This window comes from Excalfactoria chinensis, chromosome Z (genome assembly GCF_039878825.1).
Source record: "Excalfactoria chinensis isolate bCotChi1 chromosome Z, bCotChi1.hap2, whole genome shotgun sequence".
NCBI classification, from domain to species: Eukaryota; Metazoa; Chordata; class Aves; order Galliformes; family Phasianidae; genus Excalfactoria; species Excalfactoria chinensis.
The window spans coordinates 27,466,809-27,484,334 of NC_092857.1; the positions used below are offsets into that span (position 1 = coordinate 27,466,809).

The 17,526-nt window shown below is 40.8% G+C and overlaps 1 protein-coding gene across 3 annotated transcripts in view; it reads left to right on the plus strand.

Moving 5' to 3' along the window:
- Positions 1 to 17,526, plus strand: part of KDM4C (lysine demethylase 4C) — a 295,106-nt gene that overhangs the window by 204,210 nt on the left and 73,370 nt on the right. For all 3 annotated transcript variants that reach the window (XM_072358921.1, XM_072358920.1, XM_072358922.1), the window contains exons 16-17: positions 7,643 to 7,698; positions 17,392 to 17,500. In XM_072358921.1, coding sequence (XP_072215022.1) covers positions 7,643 to 7,698; positions 17,392 to 17,500 — 165 coding nt within the window. The remainder of the gene's footprint in view (positions 1 to 7,642; positions 7,699 to 17,391; positions 17,501 to 17,526) is intronic.

Here is a 17,526-nt window from a genome sequence, read left to right on the forward strand (position 1 = left end):
AAGGATTTCGGACAAACAAAGAGAAAGATACGAGCAAGTGAGGAACTGTGCTCCACTGTCTTACTTCATAGTAACCTCATTGTTAACAGCAGTACTGAGTAAGAGGTGTAACTTTTCATGGATTACTTTAAACTCTCATAGCACTACAGAAATAATGCAGCATCTAAACCAGTCAGTTGGCACTGGATTCAAGAACTGTATGTATTTCAAAGATCCAATGCTGAATGGCAAGTGTTAAACAGTGTCCTGTTTTTTTAATTTTTTTCTGCAGATCAAGCTTTCTAATGCTATATATTTCTAATGCCTATTTTCAGTCTTTTGATTTGTATGTGTTTTGTGGTTAGAGTACATTGGTTGACAGAATTTTTTTTTCTTTTTTTTCTTTTTTTTTTTTTTCTGCGAGGCATTTGGAAAGTAGCACATAAGAGCTTTCTTCATTCAAGCCCAGAAACTACCCTGTTTCACCCCACTAAAAGTAATGATTTTGAATAGTCTTTTTATAGTCATGCCCTTCTCACTGGTACAATGTCAGCATTTCTATTATAAACTCCTGTTTTCACAGCCTGATAACTGCCAAGATAACTCGCTACATGTAAGTTGGCATAAAGTCTTTTAATTTTCAGACTGATTTTGTTAGCCAGCTTTAAAGCATTTTGATGCTGTTGATAAAGTTCTGGACTGAGTGTAAAAAACTGCTTTTAGCAAAAAAAGACAGATTATCTGCATTTTCCTTTTTAGAAAAGTGAAGCTAGATTTTATCTATTGATCTATCTATCTATCTGTCTGTCTGTCTACCTTTCTCTTTCCTAACCTTCTCTCCAAAAAGATGACTTACTTGGAGAATCACAAGTGCTGTTGCTAACTTATTTAGCTAATTATGCTAATCAGAGATGGAAACTATCATATTTCTGGTTTTGGCATTAGTCTGCTACCAGGACGTGCACTGCTTACAATAAAAGTCTTTGACACTGTGTATTTCAGAAGGTTTGTAAACACCGAGTTTCTGTAATGCTGTCATAGAATATGAAGAGTATCAAATCTGGGCAATATCTTTGTAATCTCAGACCCAAAATCCATTTAGACCTTCAGATCACAGAATCACAGGATGGATAGGGTTGGTGGCTGTGCAGATTATCAGGTTCAACCCAGTGCTAACATAGAATAACCCACAGTACATCAGTCTGCTTAAGGAGGAAGTCATTACCCCTGTGGGCAAACTTATTCCAGTGCTTCATAACTCATACAGTAAGGAATTGCTTCTTGAAATTCCCTTCTTTGCTGGCCACCAAGCTAACCTTTGCCGCTGATATTCGTGTGAAAAGGTCTGGTTGCCTTGAGCACCTCTGCATTTTGTACATTCATAAAATGGTTTAGATTTAGGTTGAAAGGAACTGTATAGATCTAGCTCCAAACCCTTTAAGATGGACAATGACACTTTACACCAGGTCAGGTTGTTCAAAACCCTGTCCAGCCTGAAGCTGAATGCTTCCTAGAATAGGTCATCCACAGCTTCTCAGGGCAACCTGTTCCAGCATCTCACCAAACTTCTAGTACAGAATATTTTCCTAACTTCTGATCTGTATTTCCCCTCTTTTAATTTGGAAACATTCCCCTATGTCCTGTGATTACCAGACCACTTAAAAGTTTATCTGTATCATTTTTACAAGTTCCCATTAGGTCCTAGAAGGCCATAATGAGATCTCTTTCTCTTCTCTAACCTGAACAAGACAAGTTGCCTCAATCTGACTTCATGGGAGAAGTCTGATGGTGTTTGTGGCTCTCATCTGGACCTGCTCCAGCAGCTTCGTGTCTTGCTTGTGCTGAGGAGCCCGGACATGTTGATATGGTCTCATGAGAGCAGAGCAGACTGGGGCAGTCCCCTCCATTGCCCTACTGGTCACCTCTCTTCTGATGCAGTCCAGGGTACTGTTGGCCTTCTGGGCTTGAAGTGCATACTGGTGGCTCATGTCCAGCTTTTCATCCACCAGAACTCCCAAGTTCTTCTCCATAGACCTTTTTCTCTCTGTCCACTTGTTGCCCAGCTTGTATTCGAGCTTGGATTCATTTGGGTATTTTCATCTCACCAAGCAATTGTTTGTTCTCTGGAGGCTAAAGCATGATTTTTGTCAGTTGCAATCTGGCCTTGCTTGGAGCAGAAATTGAACCAGAGATTATCTGACAACCATTTCCAACATAAATCCTTCCTCAGAGAGCACACATGGTCTCCAGGAAGATGAATACAAAGTTATTGCATGGGCAGGGTGAAAGATAGAAATAGCCAGTAGCAGAATATCCAGCTCTGCACAGTGGTGCTGATCTCTTGAATAAATAATTTTTCATCTACTGATTGTTAGATTTAAATCTAGTATATAGCAGTGTTTCCAAATACTGTCTTAGAGTGATGAGAATAATCTTGTATATATTTTTATCACTACAAAGGCTATCGTTCCATTTTTGTTTGTGTGTTTGCTACATGCTAAACCTCAGTGTGGTGATTGTTTCTGCAGTCTCATTCTTCTGAGGGAAATTAATTTCTTCTGTCTCTTATACCCTTGATTCTTCATATTTCTTTCTTTATTTATTTAAAACACAGCTAATCTCTGTTCTTTTGACTTCTCTTCAAAGGTGAGGATATCTGCAATCTTTCTTGAATGCTTGGAAACAGTTACTCTTTATGCTATAAACATTTTATAAAACTGAGTCAAAAAGGTTGCAGAGGGTGTTTCCTATACAGCCACATAATTCTCCATGTCATACCCTCAATCTTCTTTACTTCAGATGTGAGTGCTGTGATGAGAAATGACACCATTTAGGGTGGTGTGGAAAGACTGAAATATTCAGAAGTGGACAGTTTCTGAAAATAGCATTTGCAAATGTGTTAAGAGAATCACTGACTCTTTTTAATTACAGAAATGTAGGTACCAAAATAAATGAGGTAGGGACATCTGATAAGTGAAGAGGCAGCAATGCCATCTGAATTAGTGCTATTCAGAGATGTGATGCTGGGCGTTGCAGGGCAGTTGGAGAAGGTGAAATGCTTAGGGCGTTGATTGTTTAAAGGTTGCTCTTGAAAAAGCCAACCAGAACATCCTGAGGAGCACAAGATTTGTTTCTCAGTCTTAACCATAGAAATTGTATCTGTGTCACTTGGCTGTGGCAGAGTTCAAGATTGGATAGCTGTTTTACCTAGTTACAATTTTTTACCAACCAGCTTGTAAACATGATTAAGTCAGCATTTCTTTAACAGTTTTGCAGCAGCACACTCTTAAAAATGAAAACAGTTGTTCTGATTTCTTACTAGAAATATGTAGGACTGTTAGACACTAATCATGGTCAAAAGAGGCATAGGAACATAGTTGAGATGAAAAAAAAGTATTTTGTGAGTTGGATAAATAGTGTCCTTCCTATTGAAGCAGTGCTGAAAACATAAATATCTTCACTACCTCAGTCTACCACACAAAATGTATACTTATCATAGAATTGTAGAATGGCTTGGGTTGGAAGGGACCTTTAAGATCATTGAGTCCCAACACCCTGCTATAGGCAGGGACACCTGCTATTCAAAGCCCCATCTAGCCTGGCCTTAAATGCTTCCAGGGAGGGGGCATTGACAGCCTCACTGGGTAACCTATCCCAGTGTCTTCAGCAAGGCCAGAAGCGAATACCTTGCGAAGAATGTAAACCTTAGGCAAACATTCCCTAACCCTCACCTAACCCATAACAATATGCAAATAAGAAACTGCTGTAGGCAAGGGCAGTGTCTGTGTATTTGCTCAGTAGAAGGTGGCCATTGATGAATTTTTTTATGAACTTCCTGTTCAAATGGTGTAAACTTCTGGCGTCCACATGCAGCAAACTTAACTTAAATAACATTTTGAGAAGAGCACTTTTTTTTTGGTCTGTCTGGAATTAGCTGCCTTCTGTTGTCCTTTGATAGCAACCACCTGGTTGTTGTACAGGTCTACTTAGTCAAGTCTTTTTCCAAGCCACTCACAATGGTACTGGCATTTTTTAGACTCTAAGCCGTCTTTTCTTTCCTGGCCTGAACATCCACAGCCTGATTAATTTTCTCTTAGTTACCACTTGTTGCAGGTGGTGCTAACTGAACAAAAAGAATATGTGGATTTTTTTATTTTACTTATTTATTATTTTGAGGCCCGTAAGATAAGAATAGGTAGAAATGAACAAGGTTTTGTTCAATTATTGAGATATTCTTGAATAGGGAAGAGTTCAAGATGCTGAAGCTAGAGTACAAACACAGGAATGTGGAGCACTTGTAGCAGTCACTGCTGTAGGAGTGTTTCTGAGGGCCGTGGTGCATGCAGCTGTTGCTGTTCAAAGAGATGTGGGATGCAAGTAGGATCTGCTATAATGAATTAACACAAAATCAGCTAATCCTGCTCTGCCTGACATCTGAGATGATTTGCTCACTTTGCATTTTAGAGGAGAAAATGTGACCTCAGATTAAGATAGTGAGTAAGAAATTACTTTAACTTTGTAAGAAGCTGCCGAGGGAAACTGGAAAAAATTAAAGAAACAATCTGTTTCTCATGTCTATAAAGCAAAAAGAAAAAAAGCTTAAGCAGAGAAGCTTCAGGTTAGCTGCTGGCAAGAATGTTGAAAGGACTGGAAAAGATTGTTAGACTGATTATGGAAACTACATCACCACATTTTTTTTAAGAATATGGAAAGATGTCAGACAAAATTAATTAGGAATAGTATGTGATTTATTTATACTGTTTTTATCCAACCACACATGTGTATTTTCTTGAACTGAGTAAATGTTATTCCTTGGAGATGCCACTGTAATTTACAGGGTCGCAGAAGAAAAAAGACAGCAGTTTAACAAGAAAGAGGATCAAATGGAGCAATGTTCATAGCTGTCCATAGCAATAACCATTATTTGACTTTTACTTTCCCTCACCCATGGCTTGACTAGATTTTGTTTTCTTGCTGTGTCAAACTGCTTCTTATTCACATAGAATGCTACTGATGATGAAGTAAGCAAATAGGGAGTGTGTGAAAGCCTTTCCTAAGAGCATTGCAGTCATTATGACTTTGAATTTTGGCTGAGTGCAAAAAGCACACAAAGACAACCAGATGCATTCACTTTAAAGTATAAATAGCTGTGAACAGACTTCTTTGTTGTTGTTGCTGTGTTCATCCATGCAATAATAATTAGTATGCAGCTATGCTTGAATACCGGCATATCATTCCAATGAAGATGGTTCGTCTTTTGGATGTATGTACCAAAGAGAGTGTGGTTAATTCACACTGTTTTGCTGTGGTTTCTAGCAGTGGCTGAAACAGATAAATGGAACATAGACTAGATTAGGAATGGTGGTTGCAAAATTCACTGTTTAATTGTAAACAAGGAAAACTGTGCAGTCCAGAACCTATGAATGTGATTGTTATGAAAAAAAAATGCATTGTTTCCACTAAAAATCTAAAAGACAATGCAAACATTAGTGTAATAAAGATTGTGAATTATATGAGAATGGCTTAGTTTATGCAGCTAATGGAAAAGAGTGTTTTCTTTTGTAATTCTAGAAAGTTATGGAGATTTTTAAGCAGGTGAGCAATTAAAAAATTCTAAGATTTAATTTAGATAAGTGTAAAATAATGTGCAAAAGAAATTATTATTTTATGCAAATGCATATGACATGAAATTACTTGCTTAAAAGATTTGCAAAATAATAGTGAATAAGATGTGTTCTACAGCAAGGCTCTACAGCAAAGTCTGTTGCTTTTCCTGAATTGCACACACAGTGAACACTCATTCTTTCCATATGAGGACAGGGGTCACAAGTGCTAATGTATGTCTGATCTCACGGCTGTCCATAGCAGGCATGTATCTGCTAGAAATATTAGTACTTCTAATAACTGCTTCCCCTGTGTGTTCATTGTTTGCAGTATGTCAAAACTGGACAAGAAGTAATGGCCATGTTGCACAGATGCAGGACAATACTTTGCAAAGCAAGGATGGTATAAAATCTAATAGGCTTTACTTCTGGGCCCATCTGCACAGGTGTGCAATAAACACTGATGACATTTTCAAGTTCCTACAGTTGGCATCTTCCACAGAATGACTCATTTGGTTATTGCCTACAATCTCTGTCCACGCACGGAAGACTTGTATAAGTGGTTTCAGTTCCTACAGGCCTCGCATAGGAAAAAAAAATCAGTCTGCAGATGTTATTCCTCCCCTGCACTGTAAGCTTCCTACTCCTGCAGAACTGCAGGAATTTGCCCATTCTTGAATGAATGTTCCGTTTTGAGTATTATTTTCTATGGTGCTTGGTTCATTCATTTGATTTCTCTCACATGGTCGTGAGCTTGCCAACCTAGTTTTGATGTTCTGATCTTGCATCTCCCATTGTCATGTATAAAAACCAAAGCATTCTATTGGTCAGTAGCTCAATACAATGGTTGGCATGCTCTGCATGTAAAGATGCATGTTATTAGCAGAAAAGATTATCCATTTCCTTATGTTCTTCATCAAAGAGCTGAGAGATGTTTCCTTCGCTGGTTTGTAAGAAAGGATCTAAAGAGAAACCATGTGGAAGAGGGTGCAAGTGCTATAGGATTAGCTGTAGTTGTGCCCCATTTAGCTTCTGTCTGGTTTTGTTAGGAGGAGATTTCATTAGATGAAGTGCAAGAACCCCACAAAGGTACAGCTGATTGAGTAAAAATGCTGGCTTTGGAAGGATCACTTTTACTTACACTGTAACAGCCAAATGGAAAAGTCCTGTGGAATGTTAGTATAATCCTATTGACTTGTTTGCTGATCGAGTCTCTGTAAAATTACAGGCAGTAAATTCTGAAAAACTCACTCAGTTCTGCAGGAGCTGCCCCTTTATGGCCATTTTTCCTTTCTTTATGCAGAAACTGCCTGTTTCTGCTCCTTTGAATTCCAGAAAGAATTGTTGTTCTAAGCCCTTAGATATCTGGATTTAAGAGTTCCAGTAAACTGGAAGTGGGGTTCGATCCAAGGTCTCTTGTGTTTAAAGCAGTGAAACTCACTTCTCTGCACCTTTGCAGTAATATTAATTACATTTAAATGGCACTGTATGAAAAAAATATATTACCTGTTCTCTGTGGTATTGGTAGGTAAGGCAAAATGTTATCTGCATAAATTGTGAAGAAAATTCATTAGTTGCAAGGAGATACTTTGTTGTCAGGGTAAGTCTCAAAAGAAAGCATCAAACACAGAATGTCTTTTGTTATTTGAGTTGAATCAGTGGCTTATGAGATGGTGCTTTCTTCCTAACTTTTATTAAGTTAATTATGTATCATTTTGTTGTGTTTTACCGTTGTAGGTTTCATGGCAATTCCAGCCTTTCTGTTGCAGTACTAGCTCAGTGCTTTTTCATTTGGTATTGCCTTCAAAGGGATTCTGTTACTTTATTCAAGAGTGGTATTTAAAAGTTATTTTTCTTCAGCTCCTTTGAATTGTCACTCTTTTTGTTATTATATTATTTTTTTTTTCCCCCTGTAAGGAAATTCAGTGCTTCTAAGTGGCAGGTTGTAACCCAGTACTGAAATATATTAGCAATTTACATGTACTTAAGATTAGCTGAATAAGACTGCTTTGTAACCAGTCCATAAAGCTCACTTGTTTCTACACTATTTTTATTTTTAGGAATGTTGTCTCTGCAATTTGAGAGGTGGTGCATTAAAGCAAACTACTGACAAGAAGTAAGTAATAAATTCTTTGAGACTGCACATTTTTGTTTTATTTTTTTTTTCCTAACCCATTCCCATGTACTGAGCATTTGTAAGCTTAATTACTTGACAGTGTGCCTTTAAGATGAATCTTTGCAGAATTAAAATTGCTCCCCCTGAAATGTGTCATTGGCATTTTGTGAAATAGTTAGATGCTAAAATGTGTATTTCTTTTAGTATTTGCACACACTTATTTGTTTCAAATTCTGTTCTGCTTGTCGTTGTGTAAAGAGAGCAAATGAGAGCTCATTTGTCACTGTTTGCATGAGCAAATCTTATCAAACAGTGAAGCGTATTTTATTCTTTAGTCCTGAAGATTTGTTATTACAGAAATCAATACAAAACCTTTGAACTTCTCCTAGAAACTATATTTTAAATTAATTAATCTGAATCATATTAAAGTAATTCTGGATTTTGAAATGTTTTTCTGAGTACGCCTCTGTCACAGTCTGTCAAAAATAGTATTGTTGCTGACATCATACTACTAACAGCATTAGTGTTTTTCTTTGCATTTTTATGATAGTACAATATATCAGGTAACTGCTGAGGTTTAACCCATCAGGCAGCTGTTTACTCTTTCCTCTCCCACTCCAGCATGGAGAGAAACAGGTCAAACCAGAAGAAACCAATGGGCTGAGGAAAAGACAGTTAAATAGGATAAAAGAGGAAGAAAGTAATGATACAAGAATGTACAGAACAAGTAGTGCCTGATGCAGTTGCTTATCACCCACTGACAAATGTCCAGGTAGTTTCCCAGCAGTGGTCCCTCCCCTGGACAGATCTCTCCAGTTTTATAGTTCATTACATCATATAATATTGGAATATCGCTTTGGTCAATGTGGGCCAGCTGTCCAGGTTCATTCCTCTCCCATCTGTTTGTGCACCCCTAGCTCCTCATTTACAGCATAAGAAGCAGAAAAGTTCCTGGCTCTGTGTAAGCACTGCTGAGCAACAACTGAAACACTGATATGTAATCACAGAATCATAGGGATTAGAAGAGAATTCTGGAGATCATCTAATCTAACCCCCTGCTAAAACAGATTCCCCATAGTAGGTTAGACAGGAAGGAATCCAGGTGGGTTTTGAATATCTCCAGAGGAGGAGACTCCACATCTTCTATGGACATTTTGTCCCAGTGCTGCCACCCTGAAAGTAAAGATGTTTTTACGCATATACGTATAGAACTTTGTATGTTCCAGTTTGTGCCCGATACTCCTTATTCTGTCACTAGGCAACACTGAAAAGAGCCTGACCCCATCCACTTGACTCCCACCCATTAGGTATTTATAAGCATTGATAGGGTTCCCCCTCATTCTGCAGGCTGAGCAGTCTCAGGTCTCAGCCTTTCCTCAGAAGGGAGATCCTCCAGGTGCTTGATAATTTTTGTAGCCCTCCACTCCTCTCTCTCTAAAGGTTCCCTGTCTTTCTAGAACTGAGGAGTGCTGAGCACTGAGCAGTACTCTGTATGTGGCCTAACCAGGGTAGAGAAGAGTGGGGAGGATAACTTCCCACCAGTGTGCTGGCCACATTCTCTTAAAGGCACCTCAGGATCCTATTGGCCTTCTTGGCCACAAGGGCACACATCTGGCTCATGATCAACCAAGACACTTAGGTTCTTTTCTGCAGAGCTCATTTTCAGCAGGTCAGCCTCTAACATGTATTGATATATGCAGTTGTTTCTCCCTGGTTGTAAGTCTTCACACTTCTCGGTGTTGAACCTCATAAAGTTCCTCTCTTCCCAACTCTCCAGCCTGTCTTGGTCTTGTTGAATGGCAGCCTTCTGGTGTATCAACCACTTCTTCCATTGTTGTATCATCAGCAAACTTGCTGAAGTTGTACTCTGTACCTTCATCCAGGTCATTTATAAAAATGTTGAACAAGATCAGACCAGGTACAAACCCCTGCTAAACACCACTAGTTATGGGCCTCCGTTAGTCTCTGTGCCACTGATCACGATGCTGAATTCTTCAGTCAGCCTGCTCTCAGTACACCTCACTGTCAACTCATTTATTTAACACTTTCTAAGCTTAGCTACAAGGTTGCTGTGGGAGACAGTGTCAGAAGCCTTGCTGAAGCCAAGGAACACAACATCCACTGCTCTATTCTCATGTACCCAGCTGATCATAGCATCACATAAGGCTACCAGGTTGGCCAAGCATGATTTCCTTTTACTGAATCCATACTGACTGTTCCTAATAACCTTCTTCACTTTCCACAAAGCTGTTTCATCACCTTCTCAGAGACAGAGATGAGGTGTCCCATCATGGCCCATAGATTTATGTGCATTGAGTTTGCCTAGATGACCTCTGACCAAATCCTCCTCCACCAAAGGGAAGTCTTTCTTTCCTCCTTTTCTCTCTCTTAGTTTCAGGATCTGAAATTCCTGAGGGGCAGTCTTAGCAGCAAAGACTGAATCAAAGAAGGCATTCAGTATCTCTGCCTTCTCATTATCCTTTGTTACCAGGACAGCCACCTCATTTAGCAACAGGCCTACAATTTCTCTTTGCTGTTGACACACTTAAAGAACTCTTTCTTGACCTCTCTTGCCATATTTAGTTCCAAGTGAGACGTAGTCTTCCTTATTGCATACCTGCCTGCCCTGACAGCTTTCTTGTAATCCTCTTAGGTGGCTAGACTTCTTCTCCACATTCTGTAGACTTTCTTCTTCTCTTTGAATTTTTCCATGAGCTCCTTGCTCATTAATCTGTGTCTCCTGCCACCTTTGCTTGATTTTTTATGCTTGGGAGTACAAAAGTCTTGAGCTTGAAAAAAGTTGTGCTTGAATGCCAACCAGATCTCTTGGATACTTCTTATGCTCTAACCCATTGGATACCTGCAGGTTGGTCCTTGAAGAGGCCAAAGTTGGCTTTCCTGAAGTCGAGGGTTGCAATCCTACTTATTGCTTTGTTTGTTACATGTTCTGAACTCCACTATTGCATGAGCACTGCAGTCAAGGCTACCTCAACCTTCCTGTTCCCAGCCAGTCTTTCCTTGTTTGTATGAACAAGGTCCAGCAGCACACTTCACTTCGTTAGCTCCTCCATCACGTGCATCAAAAAGTCATCTTCCACATACTTCAGGAACCTGCTGGACAGTGTATGGCTAGCAGTTGCTTTTCCAGCAAGTAGTCAGAGTGGTTGAAGTCCCCCATGAAAGCCAGCACCTGTGATTGTGAGGATCCATTCATCAACTTCCTCCTCCTAGTGAGGGGGGCTGTAGTTTATACCCACAAGTGTGTCACCAATATTAACTTTCCTCATATTTCTCTCATATTTTGTAGGCTCTCCTCTCATTCATCATTCATCCTTTGGTAGAGGTCAGTACATTCCAGTTTCTTCCAATATAAAGTGCAGCTCCACAGCCTCACCTTGCTTGCCTGTCTTTACAAAAAAATACATACTCATCCTCCATGACTGTATTACAGTCATGCAAGCTGTCTCATTGTGTCTCCATGATCTCAGTAAGATCACGGTCCTCTGACTGTACACAGATCTCTAATTCTTCCTGTTATTTGAAATGCTATGTGTATTGGTATAGAGTCCCTTCAAAGGGAAAAAGGGAGCAGAGGATTTATATTTCCTTAGAGGGATGTAAGAAGATCATAGAATCATAGAATGTCCTTGGTTGAAAAGGACCACAATGATTATCTGGTTTTAGCCTCCCTCCTATGTGCCTCTAGTGGTCACCAACCACTAGACCAGGCTGTGCAGAGCCACATCCAGCCTGGCCTTGAGAGCCTCCAGGGATGGGGCATCCACAACGTCTGTGGGCAACCTGTTCCAGGGTGCAAAATTTCTGAGTGCAAAACTTCCTCCTGGTGTCTAATCTAAACCTCCCCGTCTCAGTTTATAACCTTTCCCCTTTGTCCTATCTCTATCCACCCTCATAAACAGCTGTTCCCCTCCTGTTGATATACTTCCTTCAAGTATTGGAAGGCCACTCTCTTAAGCGTTCTCTTCTCTAAGCTAAACAAGCCCAGTTCCCTCAACCCTTTCTCAATGGAGAGGTGCTCCAGCCCTCTGTTCAGCTTTGTAGCCCTCCTTTGGACTGCTCCAACAGCTCCACTTCCTTCCTGTACTGGGGACCCCAGGCCTGGACACAGTACTGTAATACTGTAACTATACATACCACTAAGGTGGCTGGATTATATAATGGAAGGTAGCTAAAGAACATTTGTCACTGTTCTGGTTGGCCTTGCTTATTCACCAGTTAGTTGCAATGGCGTGAGCATTTCCATTTTGGACACCATACCCCAAGTCATTTAGTATAAAGGTAAGTTTGCTAGCCTGCTGCTGAAGATAGCCCTGCCTTTTCTACGCAGACAGATCCCATCTGTCCATAACATGTTGTAATCCTCACAGAAATTCCTATCGTCATGAAAACTTAAAGTGTTGTGTCAGCACCAGCCGTGTAGCCAGGAATTTGTATTAGGCATTATACGTCTATTTCTGGCTGCCCTCTTTCCTCCATCTGGCAAAATAGAGAAGGTAACCTGGGCACCAGTGTTTTTCCCTTGCACTCCCTTGGCTATATAGTTTTCTTTAATTCTGTCCATGTTCCAGCTTGCAGCATCATTCATGCCCACATGAAAAAGCAATAGCAAATAATCGTCTATGCTCTTGACAAACTATTGCACCCTCTTTTCAGTGTCCCGTATGTTGGCTTCTGAGAGGCAGCAAACCAGTTGACTCCCTGTCAGGCCAACAGAAGGGACCCTTACTGCCTTTCAAGGGAGAGTCACCCACTGCAAGCACTCGGTGTTTCCTTTTATGAAGTCCTCTGTAAGCTGTTGATATGACTTCTCCTTGCAGGCCTTGGTCATGGCTGTCTGTATTTGCAAAAGCTTAGTATCTGCTTTTGGTAGTGAAGCTTGAGGGTGGGGGCTGAAGTGGAACTATGCTTTTGTGCATCACCAGGGACTAAAGTGCCTCCTTCTCAGTGTTTTCCAGTAGTGGAGGATGATCATTAAAAAAGCTATCTCTCTCTTTCTCTCTGTCTCCAGCATCTCTAATGCTATGCAGCCTTTTAACTACTTAATGCCATTTGTCACAAAAAGATCATCCACCTGTGCACACCTTGGGCATGTACTGATCACCTGAAGAAGGTTCAGAGCATTCGGTGCAATCAACTGCCTTAACCAAAATCTTCTTTCTCACCAATTCTGTCTGAATGAATATATCAGGTATCTCTGAGGATTTTCTTGTAGGGGCACTGGTTTTAACCCTCAAGTGAGTGCCCACCTTCTTACAGCAGAGATCAGGAGTGCTTCCCTGGTTGTGAATCTGCATGCAAGGTACAGAGCCCTGCCTGAGTGAGCTGCAGCAATGGAGTTCTGTTCCTAGATGAGCAGGAAGTGTTCTGCATCTTCCCTTTCTTACATATTCTATCTGTACAAACTGCCATGCCATACCATGCCCTTACGGATTTTCCATGCCCTGGTCACCATGCTCACGGTCATTGTAACTCCCTGGGGGCTGTCTTTGTGTGTAAGGACGGTTACACTTTCGCTTCTCACCTTGCCCATGCTGTGTCAGAAATGCCTCTCATCAGGGCTTCTCCCTTCCTGCTCAGGTAGGGCTGGGGCTCCTGTCTCTCCTGCTTCTTCTTTCTTTGCAGTTTTTGCCATGGTTCTGCCTTGCTGTAAGGAGTCCCCCAGCTGCCTCCAGTTTGGAGCTGATCCTGTTGAAGTTATTGACATTACCATCGTCCCAAATTCAGCATACAGCACCATAACAGTGACTAAGAAGAAAGTTCCCTGTATCCCATCCAAAACTGGGAGAGTAAGATAAACAGATAAAATAGGAAGTGGTGCAGTTAATTATTATTTTTAATTCCAATATTTGAACACTTTTCATGTATTTTGGGTCTTCACTGAACCTGTTGAATTCTTCTGGTAACTTATCGATACCATGTAGATCCCTTTCTTTAGCCCTTAGAACTGCGGCACGATTGTTTAGCAGAGCAAATCATTCCACTTATCAGGCCAGAATTTGTCAGTGATTTGCAACTGGTTGCATAGTATTTTTTATTTTTTTTTAATTTTGTAAATAGTTGGGTGAGAAGAAGGTTGTATGTGAAATCCGTGGGCCAGATCTTAACTTCAGAAAACGCAAACACTGTTGACATATTAATGAAGATTTTGGCCAACACTTGCCAATGCTCAGTACTCAGCTGGCTTTTAGCTCTGTTCTTAACTCCCCAAAATAATTGTTTGCTGCCTGCTTTTCCCAGCTAGAGAAAAAGGAAATTACATCAAAATGGAAATTATGATGTCCTTCTGATATTTGGAGCTGTCAGATTGCATCTTTGAAAACGGAGAAATCTTTGTTGTAGGTCAATTAAAATATTTTAGAAATTGGTTATATGATTTAGTCATAGGAATAAAAACAACCACAGGGAACTGCAGGAGGTGTCTTCCTCTTTGTAATTATACCTGAAGTCTTCAGTTTTGCATTACATCCCTCTGGGTTTCTATTACAGATTTCTGAAGTAAGAGCTCTGTAAAAGTGGTTAACTTCTTGTTTTTCTGTTTCCGCAACACATTGCACTTGTTACATGGTGTTTAGTTTTCACCTGTACTCAGTATTCTGTCTATCTTTGAGCATTATCTGCTATTTTGAACTTCTGGAAGTTTTCAGAAGTGTGTTCCAATTACAATTTTGTTTTCTCCAGCAAGTATAAAATCCAACTGTGATTCTGAGATATTTTCTGTGTACTGAGATTCTTTCTTCTCAGGTGAACACAGCAATTATTTCAAGTCCTTTTAGGTTTAGAGAAGTCAAAGTATAAAGGCTTGTGTTAAGGCTTATTGAAGAGACATTTTATTTATAGCATTTCTGTCTCTATAAAGCTTAGATGGTAAGACACCTGTTATTAAGACAATGCAATTTTGAAGGCAGGCGGCAATGGAAAAAAAAAGTGTTACTAAAAGAGAAAAAAAAAGTATGCATGCCCTTTTAAAGAATGTAAGCAGCAAAAGGAGTACTGGAAGTAATGTTGGCCCTCTACTTGATGATACTCACAAATTGGGACAGACAAAATGGAGACACTTAATGCCTTCTTTGCCTCTGTCTTTCAGCACCAGTGATGTGCACTACAAGGTCCTATGAGGCTTAGGATTGTTACTTCTCTTACAATAAACTCCCTGCAAACCCAAATGTGTGCAAAATTTTCTGCTAGATACATATAAGTCTTTTGGGCCTGAAGGAATTCATCTCAGAGAGCTGGCTGATGTCACCATCAGCTCTTCTAGCTACTTTTAAATGGTGTGGGAAATCTGGAGAGGTCCCAGTAGATTGGAAGCTGGCAAATGTTATGAAAATACCAGTTTTCAGGAAGAGTAAAAAGGAAAACCCTATAATTACAGACCCATCAGTCTCACTTCAATGCTTGGTAAAAGTACAGAGATTATTCCGTGAGTTACTGAAAAACACCTGAAAGACAATTGGAGAGTTACAGAATGGCTTGGATTGAAAGCCACTTTAAAGATCATATACTTCCAGTCCTTCTGTCATGAGCAGATTTGCCACCTGCTAGATCACGTTGCCTGGGGCCAATTCAACCTGGACACGAATACTTCCAGGGATGGGGCATCCACTGCATACACAGCTTCTCTGTGCAACCTATGTCAGTGCCTCACTATTTTCTCAGCAAAAAATTTCCTCATAACATCTATCCTGAACCTCCCCTCTTGGTTAAGAACCATTCTCCCTTGTACTGTCTCTATCAGATCTTGTAAAAAGTCAGTCTCTTTCCTCTTTGTAAGGGGCCTCTAAGTGTTAGAGGGTCTCAGTGAGGTCTCTCCTGTGCTTTCTCTTTTCTCTCAGCCTGTATTTGTAAGAGATGCTCCAGCCTCCGATCATCTTCATGATTTCAGCTTCCTCTGGACCCACTCCAGCAGCTCTGCATCCTTCCTGTACTGGGGGCTGCAGACCTGGACACAGTACACCAGATGGGGCCTCAGGACAGAGCAGAAGGGGAAGGTCACCACCCTCACCCTGCTGGCCTCTCTTTTAATGCACCAGAGGATACAGTTGGTCTTCCAGGCTGCAAACACACCCTGCTGGTTCACTTCCAGCTTTTCATACCCAGGACTCCAAAGTCTTTCTTGGCAGAGCAGCTCTCAATGAGTTCTTCTCCCAGTCTACACTATTGTCTGGGATTGCTCTAAAGATGACAGTGATGCTGCTGTTATTGGTCCTAACCAACACAAATTCATGAGGTTTATGTCTTGTTTAATGGACTTAATTTTATTTTATGATGAGGTTGCCCATCAGATTGACCTAGGGAATCCAGTAGATGTGATCTTCAGGACAGCTTTCTGTACTGTCTCTATTAGTATCTTTCTAGAGAAAATGTTGAGCACACATTTAGACAAAGCCATAATGTTGTGAGTGAACAATTGGCTTGCAGGTTGGGCTTGAAGCATTATTGGGCTCAAAGCATTATGAGGTCACATGAAGCTAGTAGCCTGTCACTAGTAGTGCTCCCGAGGCTCTTTTTGAGGGCCAGTTTTCTTCAGTGTTCTTCTGTTTCATGAACACAAGTCTTAAATGTATACTAAGTAAGTTTGTGGCCAATGCTAAATTGAGAGTTGACTCCATCAAGGATAGAGAGCCCTTGCAGAGGGATTTTGACATATTTCAGGACTGCATATGAAGTTTGGAAAGAGCAAGCGCTCAATTTTGCCCCCTGGGTCACAGCAGCCTTGGATTTATGCATATGCTGGGAGGTCAGAGGCTCGAGGACAGCTCCATGGAAGGGGATCTAAAGGTTCTGGTTTACAGCAAAATGAATATGAATCAGCAGCATAAAGGCCATCTGTACCCTGGGGGTGTGTCAGGCCCAGCGCTATGGGGGGAAGGGGTTCTCCCTCACTGTTCTGCACTGGTGCATCTTCACCTTGAACACTGTGTGCAGCTCTGGGCACCACAGAATGAGAAGGATGTAAAACTAGTAGAGAGCATCCACAGGAGGATTACAAACATGGTGAAGGGCCTAAGAGGGCAAAGCACACAAGGAGCATCTGAGATCCTCAGCCCGGAGCAGAGCAGGCTGAGGGGAGGCCTCATGGCAGCTGCAGCTCCTCATGAGGGGTGCGGTGGGGCAGTGCTGAGCTCTGCTCTCTGATGGCAGTGGCACGGCCTGAGGGAATGGCATGGAGCTATCAGGGGAGGGTCAGATATGTTAGGTTCTCCACCACTAGGTCGTGGGCATGGAACAAGTGTGGTTCTGTCTGGAGCCAGGAGCTGGAGTCAGTGTGCCTTGTGGGTTCCTCAACTTGATATATTTTATGATTCTGTAAAAATACTGTAGGTGAAAAATTGCATATTAATAAAACAGCCTGGCCTGTGCATGTGCACCTGGATAGGACACCTACAAAGGTATTGCACTTAAAAAAACACAATATGAAAAGCATTTAATTTTATTTTTTTTTCCAAATAAAAAATTTACAGTAAGAAGCCAGTCTGAAATGATGTTTGCACAAAGTGTTAGTGCTGTAAATTGTGTTAACTCGTTTCAAAGAAGTCCCCTGAAATCTTAGAAGGGAAATGTCTGGATGTGGTTGCCTTGTAAAAGAGAAACAACAAACTGCAGGTAATGAAACATCACTTTTATTTGTGTGGGGTTTTTCTGGTAGTATTCTTGACCTTCCACTTTTCACAGGTGGGCTCATGTAATGTGTGCAATTGCTGTTCCAGAAGTCAGATTTGGTAACGTCGGAGAACGTACACCAATAGACACTAGCAGAATACCTTTACAAAGATTAAAATTGGTGAGTACCACATTCATATATATTTT